The sequence below is a fragment of the Enhydra lutris genome, unplaced genomic scaffold (assembly GCF_002288905.1).
Source record: "Enhydra lutris kenyoni isolate GAN:26980312 unplaced genomic scaffold, ASM228890v2 scaffoldscaffold1, whole genome shotgun sequence".
Lineage (NCBI taxonomy): Eukaryota > Metazoa > Chordata > Mammalia > Carnivora > Mustelidae > Enhydra > Enhydra lutris.
In genome coordinates this window covers 47122859-47146979 of record NW_019154085.1, presented here as the reverse complement: position 1 = coordinate 47146979, position 24121 = coordinate 47122859, and the positions used below count along the sequence as shown (strand labels likewise).

The following is a 24121-nucleotide window of genomic DNA, read 5'->3' as shown; positions in this document are numbered from 1 at the left end:
GTGCTGAGGAGGCACAGACAGGGGACGGTCGGCGACCGCAGGAAGCAGCCGGCCCTCAGACTGGAGGATAGTGAGTGGTGGGGGCCATCTGTGGAGGTGGGACCCTGGGGCTGCTGGGGGTCTGAGGCAGAGGGCGGGAGACACCTGCCAGCCCTCCTTCCCTGCAGGGTTAGCACAGACAGGAGTCCAGTCCATGTGCATTTCTTGGTTGTCCTGTCATTTGCTGCCCTCAGGCCTTTCTGGAATGGGGGGCAGCTGCTAGACTGCGTTGCTCTTGCCGCAGACACAGCTTCTCGTCAGGGCTCTGCTTTCCCTGGGGCAGAGGTGGGGTGCAGGGAGACTGCGGAAGGAGGAGCAGTGTGGGGAGTAAGCTTTTCTGGGCTTGCTTCCCGTGACGTCTGGATCGGTTCACGTCTAAAGCTGCAGACTCAAAGCTTGGGCCATGAGAGATGCTGCTATCAGCTCAGGGGTGTTGTTTCTTCCAGAATCTCAAGATTCAGAGGTCTGTCGGGAGAGCCAAGGATGGCACCACCTTCCCTCTGAGCTTAAAACTGAAATCTCAGTCCAGCAGTGAGACGGTGGAAGATGACCGCACCATCCCCAAGTGGGGTTACTCAGCGTCCATCTGGGTCTTCTCCACCATCAGCGGCCTCATCACCCTCCTGCCTGACGGAACCATCTATGGCATCAACCACAGCTTTGCTCTGATGCTATTTGGTTATGGGAAGACTGAGCTCCTGGGCAAGGTGGGCCCTCCCTGGGTGGCCTGTGCTCCCCTGTGGGGGGATGACCTGTTTTCACAGTGAGGACATGTGCTTGTCACAGACCTTATACTGCCGTGCCTACTGGTCTGGCCCACTGGCTTTCCCTGGGGCATGCTGGGCGCCATTTTCTCTAAAGGCTCTCATTTCCCTGGATCCCACATTGAGCATGCAGTGACCCTTGGGACTGTGTCCAGAGCCTTGTCTCCCTGTGCTGTCCCTGAAGGGAGAGGGGCTGTGGCCTGGAAACCTGTCCTGAACGAGGTCCAGTAACTAAGTTACTGGATGAGGGTGTTTGTCACAGCCGTGCTCCTGGAGGTTGGGGCTTATCCACACCTCCTCTGCCCCCAGAGCCATCCTGGGGTGCCTGTCATGTGGTCAGGGTCAGAGGAAGCTGTGTCTACAAACTTCTTCCTTGGCTTGAGCTTTCTCTGAATTTCTTGTATGCGGGGCAGAGGTCTCTGCACAGCGAGAGCCAGGCCTGTTTCTATAGGAGACTGGGCTGAGCAGACTGACTCCGTTGCTGCAGACAACTGTAAGCTTGGGGCCTTGGCCATGACAGTCTGGTAATTAGGTCATGAACAGGCCTTCCGGGCTGAGCTGAGCAGGATAGCTCATCCAGCTCCATGTAGAGACAGCTGGGGCTGGCGTCCTCCCGAGGCGCGTCTGCTCTTGGGCTGGCTGCCTGGGGCTGTTGCTGGGGCTGGCGTCACTTGATGGCCGAGCTCCAAGGCCAGGTGAGCATCTCCGGCAGCCATGGCCTGCCCCTCCTCACATGGTCCCTGGGTCCTCCTGGCTCCTGGGAAGGGGACGCGGACCCCCTACTCAATGGCAGGTGGGTCATGGGGGGAAGGAGAGGTTGCTGAGTGGTGCATCCATTTTGACGTCCTGCGGTCCCTGTGTCCACATGCCTGGCTGGCCTGGCTCGTGGATGCCTGTAGCCTTTCCCTGAATACCTTGTTCTCCAGGGGTTCTGCAAATGAAGGGAGGGAATCCCCTCTTGTTGTCCTCAGTGGGCTGACCCCAGGCCTCGTGACAGTCAGCCAAAGATTTAAACTCTTTTGCGGCTCCAAAAAAGGGTCCTTCTCTGTTTTCTAATAGAAATATTAAGGAGCAAGTAAGCTAAGATTTAGTTAACTGAAGGCAAACTCAGTTTAAGTGAGCAAACTCACTTAGTGTGATTTTTTTGACAAGTAATTGCTGCAGGAATGTTGGGGGTGCTGGGTCCTTCCAGGGAGTGTGCTTGTGGGGAAGGCACCCTGCCTCGGAGGTTAGACTGTTTCGCGTTCACATGGCTGTAGGCACCTGTCCGGGAGTATGGGTCACACGTGGATTCAGAGAAGACACGTGTCCTTGCAGTTTTGGACTTGGGACCCTCGTGCTGAGGCCATGACCAGCATAGCAAAGGTGCCTGCTGGACCTCAGGGGCCAATTTCATGTGCCCAAGGTCCTTTTGTCCTTATGCTGGGCCCTTGTCGCTCCCCGCGAGCCACATAAGGTGGAGTTTGCAAACGTGGCTCTCAGGTGTCAGGGCAGCGTGGGGCAAAGACCAGACATCTGCTTGGAAGACATGGTGGTGTGGGTATAACTAGCTTTTGAGTTGTTGATTTTGTTGATTTTGTCTTTTTCATAAGAAAAGGTGGGGGGGTAAGTCTTGAATTCCATGTTGGGTGTCTGAGGGGCTTTGTGGGTCTGGGAAAAGGAACACGACCTGGAGTCTTTCCTAACCTTGTCCAGAGACTTGCTCACGTTGTTTGTATTCTCTCCCCAGATTAGATGGGGGACGGTCCTGTGGTCTGGGTTCTGCAATGTCACTTTGTTTTCTAGAATATCACTTTCCTGATTCCCGGCTTCTACCATGGCATGGGCCTCGCGTGTGACACTTCCTTCCCACTGCCAGACATGGCCGACCAGAGTGGGCCTGGGGTGACAAGCCTGGGCCCCCGGCAGAGCCGGAACCGGGCTGGCACGGGCGTGGGTAAGGCCAGCCTCCCTCACGCAGGTGCACACAGCTCCATGCCTCCGAGGGGTTGGGAGCGGTGCGCTCGGGACAGGGACATGCTGGGCGGGTGGAGAGTGGAAGGGAGTGGCCGCCAGGCTGTCATGGTTTGAAAGTCCTCTGTCACTCGTGGGCCTTCTGTGTTCCCAGGGGATGGGACCAATATGCGAGCACAGAGAGGGTCCCGGGGGATTTCCCGTCACCAAGTGCCTGGCTCTAGGACAGAGGTAGCTTGTGGGGAGTATTTGATGAGTAGATCTGTGTAGCCATACATAGCCTATCAAAGTAACCCTTAAGTAGTCCTAGCCAAATATGCTCGTTATGATTAGCCCTGTGTACTTTTAATTTAGCATTTTATGGTGCTTCAAGCCTCCATGACATGAACATTGTAGGGGACAGTGTGGGCGCATGGCTCCCGCCCTGAGGGTTCCCTCTGTGACTTTGAGGCACCTGGGAGGATGGACCACTCCAGGTATGCATGGAGCCCATGCCTGTGCTCCTGGGAAGGCACTGGGACCTCCTGCAGCCCCGTTGGTGTTCACCTTTCCGTGAACAAGGAGCCAAGAGGAGCTGCTCCCCGGTTCTGCTTCAGGAGTGCTCCTAGCTGGCAGGGCCCCCCTCTGCCAGTGCCCTCTCCCTGGGCCCTGCCCTTGCAACAGGCCTAGCCAGGCTGGGGGCGGAGGGTGTGTAGTCTCAGTGGGAGGGAGGGGAAGCAGGAAATGAAACAGCTCCTGGAGAGCATCAGGCGATCCCGAATCCCCAGGGGACTCTCCCGTGGCCCTGTCAGAGGGTGGCGATATTGGGACACCGCTGAATGGGGCAGGCTCAGAGCACCCTTGGAACACATTGCTTACCTGCTGTCACCACAGGGTGGACTTGCTGTTTGAATGAACACACACATGGGCATGATACAGTCCCTGAGGGGAAAGAGGGGCCACACGAAGTCTTATCTGTCTCTGGACTGTGCTCTGTGGGAGATGGTTTCAGCCAGGTTCCCACACCCCAGGCTGGGGGGGTGGTGGCCATGCTCCACGGGTTGCTTTTGAGGCCTTAGAGGTTAGATAGCAACGTTTTGTTTTATTAAATTGAGTTAAATTAATTTTTTCCAACGATTTTATTTGAGAGAAAGAGAGCACGAGCAGGGGGAGCAGCAGAGAGACAAGCAGACTCCCCACTGAGCAGGGAGCCTGCTGTGGGGCTCAATCCCAGGACCCTGGGACACACACGGATAGCCTGGAAGTAGAGGTGACCAGTGGTCAGGAGGAAGAGTACAGCAGTGGGAGGATGTGCCGTCTCAGGGCCCAGGGGACTGAGGGGGCCCCTTGGGAAGGTGGCTTTTAGAGAAAAACCAGAGGAGGCAGGAGAGGCATTCCGGGGATAGCGAGAACTTCCGGGTGTGGCAGGGAGACCAGAGGGCCAGGCCCCAGAGGCCCTAGGGAGAGTAGCATCAGGCAGGCCAAGACTAGGAATCATGGTGGGGACACTGATGTTTACCTGGAGCTCGTGGCAGATGAATGGACTGCTCAAGCTATGGTGTTGGTGGGCTCCTGCTCACGAAGGTGGGGCCCAGGTGATGGCGGCAAGGGGAGCAGGGGCTGCTGGCCCCCATGGCGTGCTGCAGGGTGGTGAGAGGTGATTGGTCTGGGACACACTGTGGACATGGGCTTGCTGGAGTTTCTGAGATCAGGTCGGGGGCCCCCCCATTGCTCATAAGTCACGGGGAGGTAGGGAGATGAGTTCAGCAGATGTGCTATGGATGGCCACAGTCTCTTCTGCTGTTGTCACTAGATCCAAGGGCTCCCAGTGCATCTGTTGGAGAGCACGTTCTGCCACAAGGGGAGACCCTAGAGCCAGTGGAAAGAAGCCAAGAAGACTTCCCTAGGACCTGGGCCCAAGCTGACCCTGGAGGCCGCCTCCCTTCTTCCCTCCCATGTCTGCCCACTCCAGGGTAAGTTGTCTGTGGGAGGTGCGGGGTGCTGAGGGTGAAGGCCGGCGGGGAGCAGTGACAGAGCCCTTAGCAGCCACGCTCACAGCCTTTGGACACCTGCTGGGCGCCACTTCTGTATTCCCTGGTGTGGTGTGCAGTGGCCGCTGGGAGACGGTCCCAGTCTGTGCCCAAGGAGACGTGTAGGTAGGTTCCAGGGAACTGATAGAAGCCTAATGTTTTCATGTTAATAATCATTTGTGTCTTTGTGTATTTTGAATCACAAAATATTCCATGGAGAGTAGAAAGTGCAGAAACTGCAGCTGAGCACAAATAGGGGCTTCCTGCTCCTCCCTGGTGAGAGACCGTAGCCCGTGGTAGACGGTGTTTTTTGTGGTTTTCAACTCATTTTCTCTTAAAAATCTCTGAGGCCCAGCACACACTAACCTGCCACCCATGGTCCTTTTCACATGAGCCCTCACTGCCCTGAGGCAGGATGGAGGTCACAGGTACGTGTCCTTGAACTTGACCTAGGCAGTCCCTTCTTTCTGGCTCCTTTGGCTCATAGTTTGGTTGGTGAGATTTATCCACATTATTGTTTTTCATTTTTCTTGAAATTGTTTAAAAAATCTACGATGCCTGGATATGTGTTTGTTTTTTTTTTTAAGTACAGCAGTAATGGTGAGAAGTGCAAGGTCTGGTGCCTGGCTCCCCACAGGGGCCTCCGCCAGCTGTAGTACCCTTCCTCACCATGGCCCGGGCCCTTAATTGTCCGTGTGCGCTCTTGCGTGGCTGCTTTTGCTCCTGCAGCACAGATGGGACCGCAGCGTGCTCGCGTTGGGAATGTGTGCGCATCACCTCCTGTCGAGCAAGTGGCTCACAGGTTTGCATGGATGTTTGCCTGCTGACACGTGTTATGGTGCTTTCCTGCTGTTTTTGGAGACTTCTGGCTTTCTGCCCCTTGCCCATGGGACAAGCTCTCTGTGCTGCGCGCCCATCTGCAGAGGATGGGGTCCCACTGCCCGGCCCCGAGGGTGCTCACTGCTGCAAGATGGGGCTCCTGTGTGCTCTGCCCTGACCGCTGCTCTGCATGCTGCTATGTGCCTGCTGAGACAGCACCAGCGTGTCCCACCAGATGAGCCAAGTCCTTGTTCCTCTTGGGTGGGGCATGGTGTGGTTAAGTTCTGCACAGCTCCGCGTCACTGTCAGAAGCCGTGGTGCTGGGGCTCCCTGGTCACTCATGTGGTCACTCATTACCTCATTCATTCCCTCGTTTGTCATTCATTCATTTCCTCCCTTATTCCCTCCCTCATTCATTTATTCACTCATTCATTTTCTTCCTATTCCCTCCTTCCTCCTTCCCTCCTTCCCTCACTCACACACACACTCATTCACTCCCCCATTCTCTCACTCATTCAATCCCTAATTCACTCACTCCCTCATTCATTCACACAAAGCTCATTCATTCACTCAATCCCCATTTCACGCATTCACTTATGCACATGTTCATTCACTCCCTCGTTCATTTACTGCCTTATTCACTTGCTTATTCATTTACTTATTCACTCCCACAATGCTCATTCACTCCCTTGTTCACTCACTCCATTCCTTCACCCATCCACATGCACATGCTCATTCACTTCCTCATTCAGTCATATTCACATGTTCACTCACTTACTCACTCATATACGCATTCATTCACTTATTCCTTTACTCCCTCATTCATTCACTCACTCATGTGCTCACTCCCTCACTCACTCCCTCATTCACTCACTCACTGCTAGCTCATTTACCTACTAACTCATTCATTCTGTCATTCACTCACTCATTCCCTTGCGCACTCATTCATCACTCACGCAGCAAACATTGCAAAAGTCTTGAAGACTCATCCCTAAGACATAATTCTTTAGCAGAAAATGAGCTGGCCCAGTAAACCTAGTGAGACTGGGAGGTGAGAAGGCATGTCAGAAGCATGATGTAAGCGGTGTCTTATGTCCGGGGGACTGGGGTAGTGCTAGCTCCTGATTCTTCCCCAGTTCTCCTAGGAGACCTGGGAGTTCAGCCTTACTGCTTGTAGCCAGTTGGTAATGAAGTTAAGATTGTTAGACTGTAGGTCAGGTGTTATGACCTTGAGTGAATTGCCTCTCAGACAAGCTCATGGGGGTCTCAGGTCCCCATGGCACCTCTGCTTAGGCAGTTGAGTAGAGTGGAGGAGGGAGGAGGAGAGGAGCCTCCCCTGTACTTAAAGTCTCTCCCAGAAGCCTACTTATTGCTTCTTGTCTTTACCTTGGCCAGAATTTAGTGATGCTCCTGGCTACTGGGGAGGTGTAGGGATGGGATGTGGGGGCAGTGTCACCTATGGCCTGCCTAACCCCACACACCCATTTCAGAGGGTCAGCCTGCCCGCCCTGGGTCCTGATGCCGCATGCCCACCTCGGAGGGGCAGTCCGAACTGCTCTGGGGCCCGACCCCGTGTGCCCACCTTGGGGGGCTTTTCCGCACTGCCCAGGGCCTGACCCCACGTGCCCACCTCGGAGGGTTTCTCCACACTGCCCTGGGGCCTGACCCCCATGTGCCCACCTCAGGGGGCTTCTCTGCACTACCCTGGGCCTGACTCTGTGTGCCCACCACAGAGGGGTGGGCTGCATTGCTTAGAGAGGGGAGTGAAACCTTTCTGCCTCATCTTCTGACCTTACAAAAGATGTGCTGTTCCCTGGGGACTGGCACAGGGCTGGTCATTTGCTGGGGTGGCGTGGGGCGAATGGATAGAGATAAAGAGATGTAGCAAGAGACATAGATGGTTTTTGCCTGATCTCTGCATGCCCTTGTCCCACCTCTCAGTTTCCCCAGAAAACTGCTGCTGCCCCTCAGTGCCTGGCTCACAGCTCTCTCCTCTGTGGAACTTGACTGTGTGTTGGGTCCTTCTCCCCTGTGCCTCTTTACAAACCTCTGGTCACCAGCACTTCTGCCTCTGGTGAGGCTGGGCATGGCCACATTCTGTGGGTGTCGGTGCTGGCATTGGGCCTGGGGCTGACCCCAGGCAGGAGCTCAGTGGATCTGTCATGTGGGGCAACCATGGCCGGGCCTGCTGCAAGGGGGGGTTTCCACCTAGCGCCCTGGGCTCTGCGATTGCCCTTTGGCTCTGAGGTGGCCTCTCCCTCAGTGGCCTCCCTGCTAAGCATGCTTGTGAGCTTGTGTCCCAGCTCTTAGGAACCAGTCAGCCCCCGCCCTGTATGAGGCCTTGCCCTTGCAGCCTGCTCCTTCTTGTGCCAGACTCTGTTTCCTGTCGGCTGTGACCCCGATGGCATTTGTAGCCAGTCACATGTCACCATTGCATGGTGCAAAGAATGCACAATCTCTTTCCTTTCTGCCTGCACCCCCCAGACCCCCTGTGGGTGGGCCAAGGCCAGCTGCACAGCTGTCAGGAGCCCCATGCACCACGAAATGAGAATGCTGAGCAAAGCCCTGAGCACATGGTCCTGGGTGCTCAGTGCTCTGCATCTGGGCCAAATCGTCGCCAAATGGTGACTTATCTGTGAGTTGGTCTTAGTTTATGGTGTTAAATGCTTTGTGCTGGTCTCTAATACAGGGCGATCCATGTGATCTCTCCTCTTGATTCTTCTGTGGCCCCTAAGTAACTACGTCATCCATGTTATAATTCTCAGAGTGGACAGTATCCTAGAAGGAGGCCCACCAGCCCAGGAACGGTCCTCACCCGAGGACCAGCGAGACATCCCAGAAGGAATCCCACCAGCCCAGGAAAGGTCCTCACCCGAGGACCAGCGAGACATCCCGGAAGGAATCCCACCAGGCCAGGAATGGTCCTCATCCGAGGACCAGCGAGACATCCCGGAGGGAAGCCCACCAGACCAGGAATGGTCCTCACTTGAGGACCAGCGAGACATCCCAGAAGGAAGCCCACCAGCCCTTACTCAACAGTCATCACCCAAAGACCAGCCGAATCCTCTTTTGGAGAAAGAGAAATCTGCAACCCCAGAGAGCCAGAGACAGGATCTTGTGGAAAGAAGTGGGTCTGACCCAGTGGACACATGGATGTCTGCTTCCTGTGAAGCATCTGAGGACAGGAGCGGGCAGACTGAAATGAGTAGGCTGTATCAGGAGGCACAGCCAGAGTGGACAAGTTCGAGCAGTGCCCATCATTCAAACTGTTGGGTTGATTCCTTCACGTCCAAGCCCCATGCCACAGGCCAGCTGGCAGGGGAGGGCCTCCTGCTGCCCTGCCCTGGATATGGGGGTGAGCAGAGCACGCAGTCAGGAAGCCCCCCCGGGACAGCACGACTCCCGTTCTCCACACCTGCCCTAGATGAGCTGTGGGTGGCCGTGGAGAATGACCGCGAGGAGCTACAGACCTGCTTGATTAAGGAGCAGCTGTCCAAGTTGAGCCTTGTGGGACCGCTGGGAGTCTCCTACACTGAGCTGGCCCCAGCAGAGCACCCCCGATGCTCTGCCCCTGTGTCCTTGTGTGACCTGGGAAGCAGAGGCCTGTCTAGCCGAGCGGGCAGCTCCTCAGCCTGCTATGCTCTGGCCACAGACCTCCCTGGTGTCCGGGACACAGTACAGGCCCAGGAGGCTGATGGGAATGCTTTCTCCTGGAACCTCAAGGAGCTCTTTCTCGATGAATGGACAGATCGAACTTCCTCCAACTGTTCCTACGCCACGTCTGAGCTTGTGGGGACGCCGTCTCCTTCGCCGGTGGGCTCTGATGCAGACATGAGTGGTCTGCACTGGCAGGGATCCGATGTTCTGGATGACCGAGAACTGCTGCTCCTGACTGGCACTTACTTCGATCTTGGGGAGGCTCGGCAGTTTCACGAGAGCCATCTGGTGCCGGATCTGGTAGAGCCCTCTGAGACGTGTCTGGTGTCCTCGGAACACTATGAAGTCAGCGGCAGAGAGAGCCATGCCTGTATCCTTCCCACGCTGGGGGCTGGCCCCGTAGATGTGTGTCCAGCAGAAGAGCCCCGGCTAAGCTTCCAGGTCACCTCAACGCCTGTGAGAGCGGACAGCCCAGCGACATCTGGGGCCACCTGCGTGCAGCAGGAGATCCAGGAGGGGACCTATGCCGGCAGCTGCCACCACCGGGACGGAGCTCAGCTGAGTACGTGCAGGGGGGCTTGCCCTGGAGCCCCCGTGGGAGGCTGCCGCAGAAGCATGGTGTGGCCGGGGTGGGGCCTTCCTTGTCCTATGGTCTGATGCCGCTACAACCCCCCCAACCCAATAGTTTCAGCTGCAGTGTGAGGGTTTTGTAGTGATAGGTCATCTCTTAAAAAATTAGGGATTAGAGTTATAAGTGCCTGTGCATGGGAAGGGCACAGCCTGAGGTCCCAGCTGCTTCTGCGTCCCTCCTTGGAAGCCACTGTGTGTACCATGGTCAGCCAGGGTGGCCCCTCGTGTGCTGCTGGGCTTCAAGCTGCTGCTGCCAGGTGCATCTGCTCCAGGAGGGGTGTCAGGATCAGGTCCCTTTACTTGCTTCTTGGAGCTGATTGATTATCTTTGCTGTACTTTTCTCCATATTTCCCTAACTTCTTAGCAGATCTGTGTCACGTTAGCCAGTTGTGTCCTTACTGCTGACTTCAGGCTTTCCCCCTAAACTTTAAAAAGTTATGCAAATATTATATGTTATTTGTAGAAAGACTAGAAAATGCCACCAAAAAGAACATAAAATACCCTGTAAATGCCCCCTAAAGATAACCCCATGTTTGTTCTGGTATGTATGTTGGAGGCTGTGAAAATACCCATGCACATGCAGGAAATGGCCTCGTATGAATGTTCATGTGTGGCCATGGTCAAGGCCGTCCACAGACCTGGCAGCAGAAGGCAGACATGGTGCGGTGTAGGGGGTGGTGTCCAATGCGGGTTTCCAGGCTTTTTCCCTGTCCAAGTGTGGGCATCCCCGCCCGACCCTGCATGGGTGCTCTGGGGGACTGTGCATCCTTGGCCGGGCCGCCGCTGCTGTGCTGACCTCCCCTGCCCTCCAGGTGTGCAGTTTGAGGTGAAGCGGGTAGAGCTCCAGGGCTCCTCGACCCTGTTCTGCTGCTGGCTCGTGAAAGACCTGCTGCACAGCCACTGGGACTCGGCCACGCGCACGCGCCTGCTCCTGGCCAGCCTGCCCAGCTCCAGCCACTCCATGTGCGAGCTTTCTGGACCCAGCGTAGGGGAGGTGGGGGTCTGTGCTCAGCTCCTGCCTCGTATCTACCTCGTGGTGTGGGAAGGGGTCCTGCCGGGCCTTTCTGTCTTTCTTTCCTCTGCTTCCTCTGGGATGGGAGGAGGATCCTTCTAGGGCTTTTTCACCATGCTTGCTGGTGTAGTGGGTGAGTCTGAAGCCATACGTGGGATTTGAAACCTGTTTGCCCTGTGTGCTGGGTGGGGTCTTGGCATGTGTGCCAGTTTGGGTGGACTAGGAGAGCACTTCTCAGGCCAGCCCCCCTGGGACACAGGAGGAGCAGGGTGCGGGAATAGGGGACTGGTGACGTGGCTCTGCTTGCTCTTCCTTTTTTTCCTCTGGTCACATGTGGCCCCTCAGGCAGCCCATTTCATCCACAGATACTCAGAAGCAAGCCCTGGTTTGAGGAGCCCCCGAAGGCTGTGGAGCTGGAGGGGCTGGCGGCCTGTGAGGGCGCCTACTCCCACAAGTACAGCACGCTGAGCCCGCTGGGCAGCGGTGCCTTTGGCTTCGTCTGGACTGCGGTGGACAAGGAAGCCAACAAGGAGGTACTTGGGCTCTTGGGCTGTGTTCAGTAGTGGGGGCCCTGCTCAGATGCAGCCATGCCCTCAGTGCCTCTGTGTCCAAACTCTCGGATTGCCGTGACAGAGGAGTCCTCTGTGGAGCACCCAGCACACGGGCCAGCCCAGGTGGGGCTCTGGTCTTGGAGGGCCCTCCCGCCAGCGCATGCAATCACGCCCAGCCGTCCTGCTCGCCACTTCAGATGCACACTGGGCTTCACACCGTGTCCTTTCACTCAGAGGCTGATGTCGGGGGTGGGTTTTCAGGCTGAGACCTAGCTGCCCTCCTCCCAAGTCCTGTTGGGATTGCACTTGTAATTGAGCGTTTTGAGATTTGAGGGAGTCAATGTGGTGGCACTCTTGCTTGTCCCTGCAAATACTGTGACACTGCCCAGCTGTTCCTGTGCTGCCTGCTGAGTTCGAGGTGCCATACGTGCTGGGGTCCTTTGACTGCATGGGGTCTGATCACTTACCGCTGGCCTTTACCCGCTGAGTGTCTGTGTTAAACGCTTCACCTTCCCTCACCTGTCTGCCCGGTTCTGACATGTTTCCCGTGGGTCCTTCAATGTTCTAGGTGAGTGGCCAGTCTCCTGCAGGGAGGCCAGCTCTGTCTTTCCTTCTATGTGGTCTGTAGCCTGCCGGCCTCTGGGACCCAGGGCCGTTTTCAGGAGCAGGCTAGCTGTCGGCTCTCCTGCCCGGTCATCGTCAGTTGCTGTGGCTCCTTTCTAAAGATTTTATTTATTTATTTGAGAGAGAGGAGAGAGAGAGAACGCATGCAGAGGGAGAGGCAGCCCAATGAGCTCACCGTCCATGGTGGGGAGCAGGGAGCTGAGTAGGGAGCCCGATGCAGGGCTTGATCCTGGGACCCTGGGATCATGACCTGAGCTGAAGGCAGATGCTTAACTGACTGAGCCAACAAGGCACCCTTGTTCTGTTCTTGATGGAGACCTTCTGCTGGGGATATTTCATTTTATTTTCAGCTCACTGAAATTTTTCTTGAAGAATGAGTATTGAGTTCTATCAGATGTCTTTTCAGCCTCTGTTGAAATGATCATACTCTCATTTTCTTTATTAATATAATGAATAACACTAATCAACTTACACCCATAGAACCAATCCTTGGTTATAATATTCTTTTAATCCTTGGTTATAATAATTCTTTTGGTTTGCTAATATTTTTACTTGGGATTTTTTTTCATTTGTATTTTGTGCATCAGTTTTCTTTCTTCCTTCCTTCCTTCCTTCCTTTCTTTCTTTTTTATGTCAAAGTTACAAGAGGCCAGTAGAGTTGGCACCCTTTTTGCACATCAGCACGTACAATGATATGTCCGCGGCTGCTTCTGTTCCCTTGGCTGGTCTGATTCTTTTTTTTTTTTCAGTTTTTTTATTTATTTGACAGATCACGAGTAGGCAGAGTGGCAGGCAGAGAGAGATGGGGAAGCAGGCTCCCTGCTGAGCAGAGAGTCTGATGAGGGCCTCGATCCCAGGACCTTGAGATCATGACCTGAGCTGAAGGCAGAGACTTAACCCACTGAGCCACCTAGGCGCCCCGGCTGGTCTGATTGTGTCCACGCTCTCTCATCTTTGCTAGACTTGTTAAAGAATTGTCTGCTTTATTCATCAGATATGTGTTTTGTTTTCTTATACTTTCTGCGAGTTAATTTGGCTATATTTCCAGCGTATTGGGTTGAACATGGTTGTTGGACTGTTACTAAGTAACAGGGCACTTCCAGGGTACGTCTTCTGAGCCCACGTTGGTTGCCTTCCTGAGGCCATGGTGTATGCTGCTCGTGCTGTCACGTGTTTATAGGGGGTTTAACTCTCAAGTTTATGTTGCTGTCTCTAATCTCTGTGAGGCAGGTCCATTCTTGATTGAGTCAGGAACATGAAAGACTATAGGGTTTCTGTAGACCTCTAGACCTCAAGGAAGAAGAAAGAAACTTGAGAGCTCTTCTCTTGGTTTGAAAAGAAACACACGAGTCTTTTTGCATCTCAGAGCCCAGAGATGCCAGCTTCCGTATTACCGGGCCCGCAGGTGATTCCGGAAAGCCGTCCATCAGAACATGGCCCCGTAAGGTTGAGGCCACCGTTGGGGGACAGAGCACAGTTCTGGATGCTCAGTCTGTGGGGCAGTTGGTGGCACTGCTGTCCTCACAAAGCAGTTGTGATGACCCACGACCTGAGTGTTTCTCCCAAGTGTATAGATCTTTATGTTTCTCTCAGAGTGTTCTGTGGTTTTCGGTGAGTTTCTGAAACCTGCATTATTTCTATATCCGGTTTCTTGCCTTTCTTGTGTCTAGTTTTCGTTTGCTGGAATATTGGTTACTACTAACGTGGGTGTCACATGTCACGTCCTCACACGTATTCTGACTAGTTTGTTCCCCTCATGTGTTCTTGGTGATCCACACGGTTTCTCTCTGAGCACGTGACCTATGCTCTGTGGCCTCTAGCATGCTTGTGAAGAGCAACCTGGTGTTTTTTCTTTCTGAATTTTTTTCTTTTAATCTTTGGAGTTCAGAAATTTCCCTAGGATGTATTTCTGTGTGTGCATGTGTTCTTTATTCTTGCTTGGTGCTTGGTAATACTTTGATCTGAATGTTTAAAGCTTTCTTTACCTCAAGAGGATTTATTCTTTTGTTCTGTTAATCCTTTTCCTTCTTTCTAGCTCTGTACTTTGTCCCTGAAGCCCCCTGTAGGTGTGTTCTGAGGCTCCCAGCAGCAGCCTTCCCTCACCCCTCCTTGAACCCAGCAGTGGGGTGGGTAGCAGGCCTCTCTGCCTCCAGCCTCGGCCTCCACACCCCCCACCTGTCCACACTCCCCGGTGCCAGGATGTCGGCCTTGCTTCCCTCGTCCTCTTGCCTTCTCTCACATGCCTCCTCGGCCTGTGGAATCAGGGAGCCCTCTCTTGGCACCATCTTCAGGATTTGACCTCTTGTCAGCACTGATGGCTGGCGCTGAGCCATCCCCTTTGTTGTGTGGTCGCCGTGAGGCCTGACTGGGCGCTGTGGATGCCCCTCTCTGTCCCTTCCGCCTCTGTGTGCCCCTTCCCGCTGCCCGGCTGCCCTGCCGGCGGGCCTCTCGTCCCTGCTCACCCGAGCTGCAGCGCACATGTGTTGGCTGTCCCCACCATGGACGGTGAGCTCATTGGGCTGGACTCATGGGTCATCTTGTGGGGTCTCCAGCGGAAGCGTGGGGTGGGCCTGACCTGCAGTTCCTGCTCACCGTGTGCCCCCGGGCCCCGTGCCCATTCTTCCCCAACAACCAGTGCTCTGCTGAGTGGCTTACGGTGCTCGTCTTCCTGATGTGCGGCCTCTCCACCCTGTGACATCCCCGTGTCCTGTGATGCGTTCTCTTGTATTGCTGTGTCCGTTGGTTTTGTTGGGCTCCCCTCAGCTCCCAGAGGATGCGGTTGATGGCCTGGGTCTGTGTTTTCCAGTTCTCCGGCCTCCTCTTTCATTTCCTCTATCAGGGCTCTAGCCCTCAGTTGTGACCTGGGGGTGATGGGGGTGATGGGCCCCTCCACCATGCGCTTCCGTCTCCTCAGCCTCACCCTTCCATTCCTTGTGCTGTGTGTGGGGGTGGGGTGGGGGGGGCGCTCCTGGGTTTCTTCTCTCCCGTCCCTGGGATTCAGGGGGAGGCCCACTCAAGGTTTGTGTCTACGGAGCTGGCGGTGGGCGCCACGCTCAATGGAGTGCCAGAGACATGCTGGCAGCCACTTTCCCCCCATCTTCCTCATAGGTGGTGGTGAAGTTTATTAAGAAGGAGAAGGTTTTGGAGGATTGTTGGATCGAGGATCCCAAACTTGGGAAAGTTACTTTGGAGATTGCGATTCTGTCCAGGGTGGACCACGCCAATATCATCAAGGTGGGGTGCCGTTTGTCATTTAGTGGTACCCTGACGTCACTCCCATGAACCGTTGTTAAATGTTGTCCTGAGGGCGCCTTGGCAGGCCCCAGACCTGACTTTTTCTTTTTCCAGGTTTTAGATGTATTTGAAAACCAAGGGTTCTTTCAGCTGGTGATGGAGAAGCATGGCTCTGGTCTGGACCTCTTTGCCTTCATTGACCTCCATCCCAACCTTGATGAGCCCCTGGCGAGTTACATCTTCCGACAAGTGAGCAGGCTGGAGCCATGCTGGGGAGATTGTGGGCTTGGGCTGGAGTCCCTGGGCTGCTGACATGCATGGCTCACATGTACTTCTTTCTGTGAGCTGGGCTCTAGCCTTCACATTTTGGATTTTATGGAGTAAGATCTATATTAAGATACATGGGGGAGCCCAGATGCTGTCCTGGACTGATGAGGGAAGTATGTTTAATGATTAAAACTTACTTATATTCATACAATATCCACACCAGTTGCAAAACTTAGGCAATGAAGCGATCAGGTTAGGCTTCGAGGCCTGTGTGTCTGATTTGAGCCCTCGTCTCTCAGCAAGAAACCATTGCTAAATTGTATGCAAGGATCATTATAGGGCTGATGAGGGAAGGCTGTGCGTTCAGTCCAAAAGAGCCTCTGAGGCACCCACTGTGTATGGGATGGTCCTGTGCTCAGTGGATGAGAGCAGTCCTGCTGTCCAGCTAAGTGAGGTAATCAGGAAAGGTTGAGATTCTAGCAACCTTGTTTCACAACATTTATTTTGGTCTCTTTCATGTCTGCTTATATGTTGATCTTGTCCACTTATTATTTTGTTGGCATGGGAGAGTGACAAGCAAAATAGAAAGGCATCCTGGAGACAAAGAGGCTGGGAAGTGGGTGGAGAGGAGACAGTTGTTCCTGTGAGTTTTTAGGAGAAGGTTAGGTGTCCCAGACTATTCCCAGCTCCCTGGAAACAATGGAGAACTACCTGGAAAGGGGATATTCGTATATACTGTTCCCATACTTGCTCACCAGTTGTTTCCTGGTGAGGACTTGATATCTAATGCCAGTTTGCATAAGTTGACATTTCTTACTCAGAGCTATAAATTCCTAGAAGCTATTGGATTTCTGATATTAAGTTTCCCAGGCACCTACTGTAAATTTCAGGCATCATGGTTCTGCTCAAAGACTGTCCCCTTTCTCCCTCTTTCTGTGTTGCAAGATTATATACCCGTCTACTGTAATGCATGGTAAAAATTTGTTTCTGAAATCTTCACGGCAGGCAGACTGTAAGATGTAACAAGAGTCACTTGTTGAAAGCTGCTTTCTCTGAGTTGTTAATTCTGGGTCTATTGATTTGGTAATTATAGGGTCCTATACTTTCTAATTTTGCAAAAAGTCTCTTCCAAGTAGTCCCTCTGTAAATTTATATATGTAAGTGCTATTATATGTAAGTAGGGATTCACAATTTTATAGAAAAATATCATCATATGCCACTGTCTACAAACAGTGCCAGTGACCAGCCCCAGGTCCAATGCGTCTGGCCATTCACAGACCAGCTCTACTGGGCGGCAGGGGTACCCGAGGGCCTGTGGGAAGAGGGGCTTCTCTGTCTGGACTCAGGTTCTCTTCAGACCTTTGTGGTGAATCCCTTGCTGCCAATTAATAAGCTTCCATGAAACTTTCACGTTCAGATTAATACGCAGTTTCTCTTCTCAGCTGGACCCTGGCATGTATGTGTGCACGTGTGTGTGTTTGTGTACATACGTGTGAGTGTCTGGGTGTGCACATGTGTGTATCTGTGCATGCATGGTTGTGTAGATCAGTATGCAGGTATGTTTTTGTTCGCATATATGTGCATGTAAATGTGTGTTTGTTTACTAGTTGTAAGTTAATTAATGGGGCACAGTTAACCCACCATTAACTGTAGCCTCTGATTCAAGGGTATTCACTTGTAAACATAAAATTGTCTCTAATCAAAATGACCATGTCCATGAAGACACTATGTTGATTGGTATGATTGGTGTCCAAATTGTGAATACAGTCAGAAATTTTACTCATCTCATTTAAACTTAACCAGAAGCTTCCTTATGTTCCTCTCTGTCATCAGACGTTGTGTAGGCTTCTCTGGTCTGGGCAGATAGCAGTTGTCGCTGTTCCCTTCCAGAGTGGGGATTGTTGCACTTGGCTTGCTGGAACAAAGCCCACTTCCAGGGGAATCACTTTACATGCCTATGGACGAGAACCCCACGCATGCTGGGGCTCGAGTGGCTGATGCCGGGGGCTGCCCCCCGAGAAACCACTAGAGACCAGAGGTGGGGGTTTGGAGACGTGGCTTCCGCTCTCAGCTCTGCCCCTCAATGCTGCATGAACTCTGGGCAAGATGCTTTCCTTGCATGTGAACCAAAGGTGTCATGCTCAGTCTTTCTCTAGGGCCGCCTCCCATTTCACACCGAAACCACACTCATGGAAGCACCCACCACGTGTCTTTGTAGCTTTTGCTTGTGGTCAGTCTGTCCTTCCTCCTGAGATTGTCACTCTGTGTGTTGAGGGGTGAGTGACGCTTGTCTGTAGCCCACGGAGAGAACCTGAAAATCACGTATTTGTGCTGGGGGACAAGTGGGGTGTTTGTGGGAGGGCATGAAGTGTCAGTTAGGCCAGACTAAGTCCTATTTCATTGCTAACGTTAATGTGTTGTATACTTAACAATGTGCTGAGTGTCCTTTCTGCTACTAATGAGAATAATGAAATTTTAAGGAAGAATCCTGCCCTGGTGCATGCTGTTGCTGGGGGGTGCAGCCTGCCTGGACCTGCATCATGCCGGCTGAGCTGGATTGGGTCTGCACGTCCAGGGTTCTTTCCTGCCACTAGTTCATGAGGAATTAGATAAGAGGTGTTTTTCTTTGTTGTTTTGTCCTGTTTTCAAGTTAGTCCTTATCTTAGATGCCTGTTTTCCTTGAATTGCCGGGTTGCAGCTAGTGGCGGCAGTGGGCTACCTGCGCTCCAAGAACGTCATTCACCGGGACATCAAGGACGAGAACATCGTCATTGCCGAGGACTTCACAATCAAGCTCATCGACTTTGGCTCTGCCGCCTACTTGGAGAAGGGCAGACTGTTTCACACGTTCTGTGGGACGATCGAGTACTGCGCCCCTGAAGTCCTCATGGGAAACCCGTACGTACGGCGCCAGGCTGCGGCCAGACCTCACATCTTCCGGGGGTACCACAGGACTGCTTGGAGTTTAGGTGGAAGAACGGTTTCCGCTGGTGCCTCTTCATGACACAGGCTGTGGAGTGTTGATAAAGGTCTTGGTCCCAAGTGGGCAGACCAGCAAACTATGGTGGGCTAAGGGGAGGTAGGCCATGGCCACCGCTCTTTGTTGTGTTACATTCTCAACTCTTATGTGTGTTTGGAGTTTTATGTAATTGGATCTTTGAGAATAAGATGAAAGATCAAGATAGGAGGCCCAAAAGTTGAGACTCTTCAAGTAGGAGGAGAGGGTCTCTCTTCAGCTGGGTTTAGTCATGGCGATGACAGGCATAATAGCCAATTCCAGTAACAGGTGGCTGGGCTGGCAGCCCGTGACATCCAGCATCACAGGCACAAGTGCAGAGGACCCATGTCGGCCTGGACCTAGTTGGCCTTCCTGCTCCCACCAGGGGGACAGCGTGTCCCTGCCCCGGAGCCTGTGGGCTGCTGGGGGCCCTGGGCGGTGCTCAGGAAACCCTTCTCCTGTCATCTCCATGTGCACCCAGAACCACCAATAGGACATATTGAAGGGGGGTAGTCCCGGAAGGGCCTTGGGAGTTTCTCTAAAGATGTAATTTGATCAGCCTGGTGCCCACAGCATGCTGTTGGCTGCTGTCTTGTCCCTTGGTGGCCATTGGAGTTGGAGAGGGCCACCTGTCCTGTCCACAGGACCCTAACATGTGCTGTGTGGCTTGTCTGTTCCCCACCTCACCCCCTGCACCCGGGCTGGGATGCCCCCATGGGGGAGCACAGGGTGATGGTTCCTCTCAGTGCTGCTCAGAGACCTCTGGTCCTCCCCGGGGCGTCCCCACCTTCTCCTGGAGCACCTGCCCTGATGTTTCTCTAAACAACATGAAAATAGAAAGTGCTGAAGGGGGTTTTCTTGCCCCAGCTCCTATGGCCTCTTGTCCTCCACGTTCCTCACGTCTATCCTCCTGACCCCCCCCCCATCCTGGTCTTCGGCCTCATGATGTTCTGGGCCCTCTCTTCGCTCACAAGTGTCTCTTAGCCACGCTCTCTGACTCCGTGGTCTCTGATCTCTGGGCCAGAGCTGAGTGACCAGCCGGCTCCCGGGCAGCTTGGCTGTAGCGCCACACTTCTCTGTAAAGTGAAGTTGCCATTTCTTGGGCAGCTGTGGGGCTTAGGGTAAGAGTGCGGCCATCTTACAGGTGCCAGTGCACGGAAGCTGGGTGAGGTCCATCCTTACAGTGACAAAAGATGGCAGCAGGGCCCCATTGTACCCTGGTCCCCAGCCTATTGCCCAGTTGGCCCAGCCTGGACCCCTCTGCCGCCTCCTTCACCCTCTCTAGGTGGCTGCTGTTGCCTTGACCCTCCTTCTGCTCCTGTGTGGACTGGAGCCTACCCTCTGCTGTGCCTTCTCTCCACCTCCTCCAGGAACGACCCCCATCAGGAGGTGCTCTGCTCTCACGTGCTGTACACCCTCTTATCTGGTGGTGGGCATCTCTCAGCTGCCCGGACGTGAAGCCTTGCTTTTGTTTCCTCCCCAGCATGTGGCTGGAGCATGGCTGGCTGGGGTGGAGGTGCTGGAATGGAGGGTGTAGTTGAGAAGGGCCACAGAACACGCTGAGGGCCACTGTCAGGGCTGCATGTGGGGCGAGCCGAGCCCCGATATGGCCCGAATGCCACCGCCACCTCCCCCTTGCAGATACAAGGGGCCAGAGCTGGAGATGTGGTCTCTGGGGGTCACACTGTACACGCTGATCTTTGAGGAGAACCCCTTCTGCGAGCTGGAGGAGACCATGGAGGCCACGATCCACCCCCCATACCTGGTGTCGGAAGGTAAGGGTGCCTGGTCCCCCGCCTCAAGCACGGCGACTCTGTCCATGCTGATAGCCTCATTGCTTTCTTTCTAGTCGTCAAACACTAATCTGAATAGAAGGGTAACTTGAATGTGACTAAACCCTCACAATAATTTTTTTTTAAAGATTTTATTTATTTATTTATTTGAGAGAGAGAGAAAGCACGTGAGCAGAAGTGAGGGGAGGAGAGAGACTGAGAGGGAGAAGCAGGCTCCCTGCTGAGCAGGGAGTCTGATGCGGGGCTCGATTCCAGGACCCTGGGATCGTGATCTGAGTCAAAGGCAGACACTTAACGCAGCCACCCACATGCCCCTGGTCTCTCTTCTTACAAGGACACTACTCCCATCACGGAGCCTACCTTCATGACCTCATGTGACCCTGACCGCTTCCCAGGCGCCACTGGGGGTTAGGGCTTCACCTAGGGGTGGGGGCAGATGTGGAGACAGTTCAGTCCCTAGCAGCCTAGAAGAGGGTTTTTGCAGCTTTGCTAAAGTTTGGGTTCCCATGAACTGTGCTTCCTGCAACGTGCTGTTCCACACACAAAATTGTTCCATGTGCTCTCTCACTGCATTCTCAAGATAATTCTGTGGGATGGTGAGGTCAGAGCAGCCCGGTTGAGAATACACCCGCATTGTTACAGGAAATGGGACCCAAATCTAGACTCAAGGCTGGGGTTCTTCTCAGAGCCCGTGCCGCCTCCCGAGGTGACAATGCAGGGCTTGCCTGCGGCCGCCTCCCTCCCCTCTCAGCACACAAACTTCATGTCATTGGAAGCTCTGCATGGCCAGAGCCCCGAGAGCAGCCTGAGCTCTGGAAGCTCCACATGGAGGTTAGGTGAGCAGGATGTGGGAGGTCCTGAACCCCACGCTTTCATTTCAGAGGGGACAAGCATGTCCTGCAGCTGGTCTCTGCGAGTAGCTGGGCCCATGTGCCAGAACCCCCAGTTTCTTGTCAGTGGAGGTTCCCAGGCCACTTCTTGCCAGTTGGAGGTACTCGTGGTGGGCAGACCTGGGACCTGCTGCTCTGAGACCTGTTCTTCTTGAACCCAAGCCCGGACCCACCATTGGTCTTCGGGCCACATGCCTAGGGTGGGTCTTTATGTCTCCAGATCTCATGAACCTCATGTCCGGGCTGCTGCAGCCTGTCCCCGAGCAGCGCACCACTCTGGAGAAGCTGGTGACAGACCCCTGGGTGACACAGCCTGTGAATCTTGCTAACTACACCTGGGATGAGGTGTGTCGCATGAACAAGCCAGGTAAGACGCATGACATGTGCAAAGAAGGTAAGGAGGAGTTTCCCAGGTGATCTTCCTGGGTCTGGGGAGGAGGCAGCTCCCTCCTCCATGCTGTCCTGGACACAAATGTCAGGGCCTGTAGCTGGCTTGTTACCTGTGGAACAAATGGGGCTTGATTCTGTTCCAGAGGTCCTTGAACATCACTGGGTCCTTAGAAGGTGGGTGAGCACCCAGGGGAGCCCCTGAGAAGGAGGCATGCACAGGAGGGGCTCGGGGCGTGGGCCAGAGGGTTTGAGAGCAGCCGGAGGTGGCCTAAGCCAGCAGAAGGGGAGGGTAAGGCTGCAGACAGCGAGGGACATGCTCTGAGGAGACCCAGGGGCCCTGGCTCTTCCAGTGAGGCTCCTGGCTGCAGAGCTGGTGGCAGTAGGCTGGTGTGTGTTGTTGCTGCTGCTCAGGGTGGGTGGACCCAGCTGGTGTTGGGGGGTCCAGGCATAGACACCCCGCAGCACCCTAATGGGGGCCGGGGACACTGCAGCAGTGCCAGGCGAGTTCTCGAGGGCCCTGCAAATGTCTTTTGTTCCTAGAAATTCTACCAGAGAGAAGCAAGTGTTTTAGGATCTTGTGTTAACACCCAATACAATGTCATCTTCTTTCTTAGAAAGCGGAGCGCTGTCCGGTGTGAGCCTGGAGACAGAGAGCAGGTGTGCCAGGGAGGTGGCGTGGGCGCTGGAGCCCTGAGGGGCCTTGTGCCCTACGGGAGACCCCTGAGAAGCCAACTCCAGTTCCCCGCTGCTCTTCATCATTCGCTCATGATCAAGGTGTTTTCAAGCCCCATCCAGGCAAAGAAAGTAAATTCACAAGCATTAGGCCCAATTCACCTTATAAAAACTCCCGTGCAAGTTTGAGAAATGCTAGGACAAAAACCAGTGGTGTTACCAGATTTTAGGTTTATAAATAGACTTGGAATTCATTTTTCACATGACCTTGGAAAAGCATTCTAGTGTTCGGTTGAGTTTTGCGCTGTTAAAGGGCTTTTATTTGTCAACTTAAGAGTCTTTAATCTTTCTGATTTTGTATATATGCATGTGTGTTTGTTTCCCCTGACTCGACATGTGCTCATCTCATGTGTGGAGTTTGTAGAACTGATTAGCCAGATGACCAGACTATTTCATTAACTTATTTTTTTGAACATTTCCAAATTAAAGTAATTTTGTAGTGAACCATGACTATGACTGAACTGTTCCACGATGCTGGTGTGGGAGCATTTCATTTATGTTTACCTTTGTGTACCCGCACCTGCCCTCACTGGAGAGGGTTCAGCCTCCATCAGCTTGGGGGTCCCTCCCCTGGGTGGGCCCCGAGCCCTGCAGCTTGTTCAAGAAGGCTGGGTGGGGACCAGCTGTCCTTAGGCACGTCCCTTCTCCTCTGCTCACTGCTCCAGCCCACCCTCCGTCTGGGTCCTGCTGCCCACCCTGATGCCCTCCCCACAACCTGGATATCCAGCCCGTAAGTGCTGGGCGTCCACCCCTTTCTCCTTCCCATCTGGTTTAGGTGCCTGGGGGTCTCTAGCACACTTAGATGTCTCCTCCCTTCCAGGCTCCAACCCACACTGTCTGAAACAGGATCAAGAATCTCAAGGAGCAGGTGCAAAGCAGCCTTTATTTGATCTGTGTTGGAGGGGAGGGAGTGGTTAGAAGTAAAAGGGACACCTTTCATTCTTTTCCTTGCTAAGAACAGAAGAAGAGAAGAAAAAACTTAAGACGCCCCCACCCCCTCTCCACCACATCATCACTCTCCGCAGGGTGAAGGCTCTGGCAGAGTCCTCAGGAAAATGCTCATGGGCCACGCAGCTTTGGTCAAGTTCTGTGCTCGTTTTCTGCTGTTCGTTTGGGGAGCACTCAGCTGTCTCTCAATATCTCAGGACGCTCAGACAGCAGTTAACTCCCGACCTTGAGGCGAGGGGCTACCACCCTGCCCTTCCTTTGGAACGCACTGCGTGAGTCCCTGCCCTCCGCGAGACTGGCTGATATAGCAGGGGGAGAGGCTGCAGAGGCGTGGATTTCAGGAGCACATTTTGTGAAGTGCGTAGTAAGAAGTGACGTTTACTCTTCAGAATTAAAATTAATTTCATGATATCCTAAGAACTCTTCTCCAGAGTGAAAAAACTCAAGGGTTTTCCTTGTAGTATTTACGATGCTTGTAACACCTTTAACAAGTTACAGGTGTGCAACGGCCTACCCAGGCCAAGTACTGGCTCTCCGAGGACGGGCTTACAAGAAACAGTTCTCCAAACCCATCCCACGGGGTGACAGTAGATCCGGCGCCCTGAGGGTGTTCTCCGCGGAAAGCCTCAGGTGGCAGGTCTCTGTACGCGCCCGCTGTGAGCACAGACCGCGGCAGTTTCCGCGCTGGAGGCGCTGGCTTCCCAGCCGTGCCTCACTCCCGGCGCCGGTTTCCGGTTTAGCCTCACGGACGGGCTCCATCCCGGGATCGAATGGCTCACGAGGGGATCCTTAAAGTTTCGAGTGTAAAGCA

The 24121-nt window shown here is 53.9% G+C and overlaps 1 protein-coding gene across 1 annotated transcript in view; it reads left to right on the top strand.

The window, feature by feature from the left end:
* LOC111144540 (PAS domain containing serine/threonine kinase) overlaps positions 1 to 21696 on the top strand; it is a 35054-nt gene extending 13358 nt beyond the window's left edge. Inside the window, exons 7-17 of the mRNA XM_022498866.1 lie at positions 486 to 746; positions 2589 to 2739; positions 4549 to 4708; positions 8350 to 9803; positions 10684 to 10865; positions 11249 to 11416; positions 15167 to 15292; positions 15407 to 15541; positions 18258 to 18457; positions 20199 to 20332; positions 21461 to 21696. Of these exons, the coding sequence (XP_022354574.1) occupies positions 486 to 746; positions 2589 to 2739; positions 4549 to 4708; positions 8350 to 9803; positions 10684 to 10865; positions 11249 to 11416; positions 15167 to 15292; positions 15407 to 15541; positions 18258 to 18457; positions 20199 to 20332; positions 21461 to 21657 (3168 nt within the window). The 3' untranslated portion in view covers positions 21658 to 21696. The remainder of the gene's footprint in view (positions 1 to 485; positions 747 to 2588; positions 2740 to 4548; positions 4709 to 8349; positions 9804 to 10683; positions 10866 to 11248; positions 11417 to 15166; positions 15293 to 15406; positions 15542 to 18257; positions 18458 to 20198; positions 20333 to 21460) is intronic.
* The last annotated feature ends 2425 nt before the right edge of the window (positions 21697 to 24121 follow it).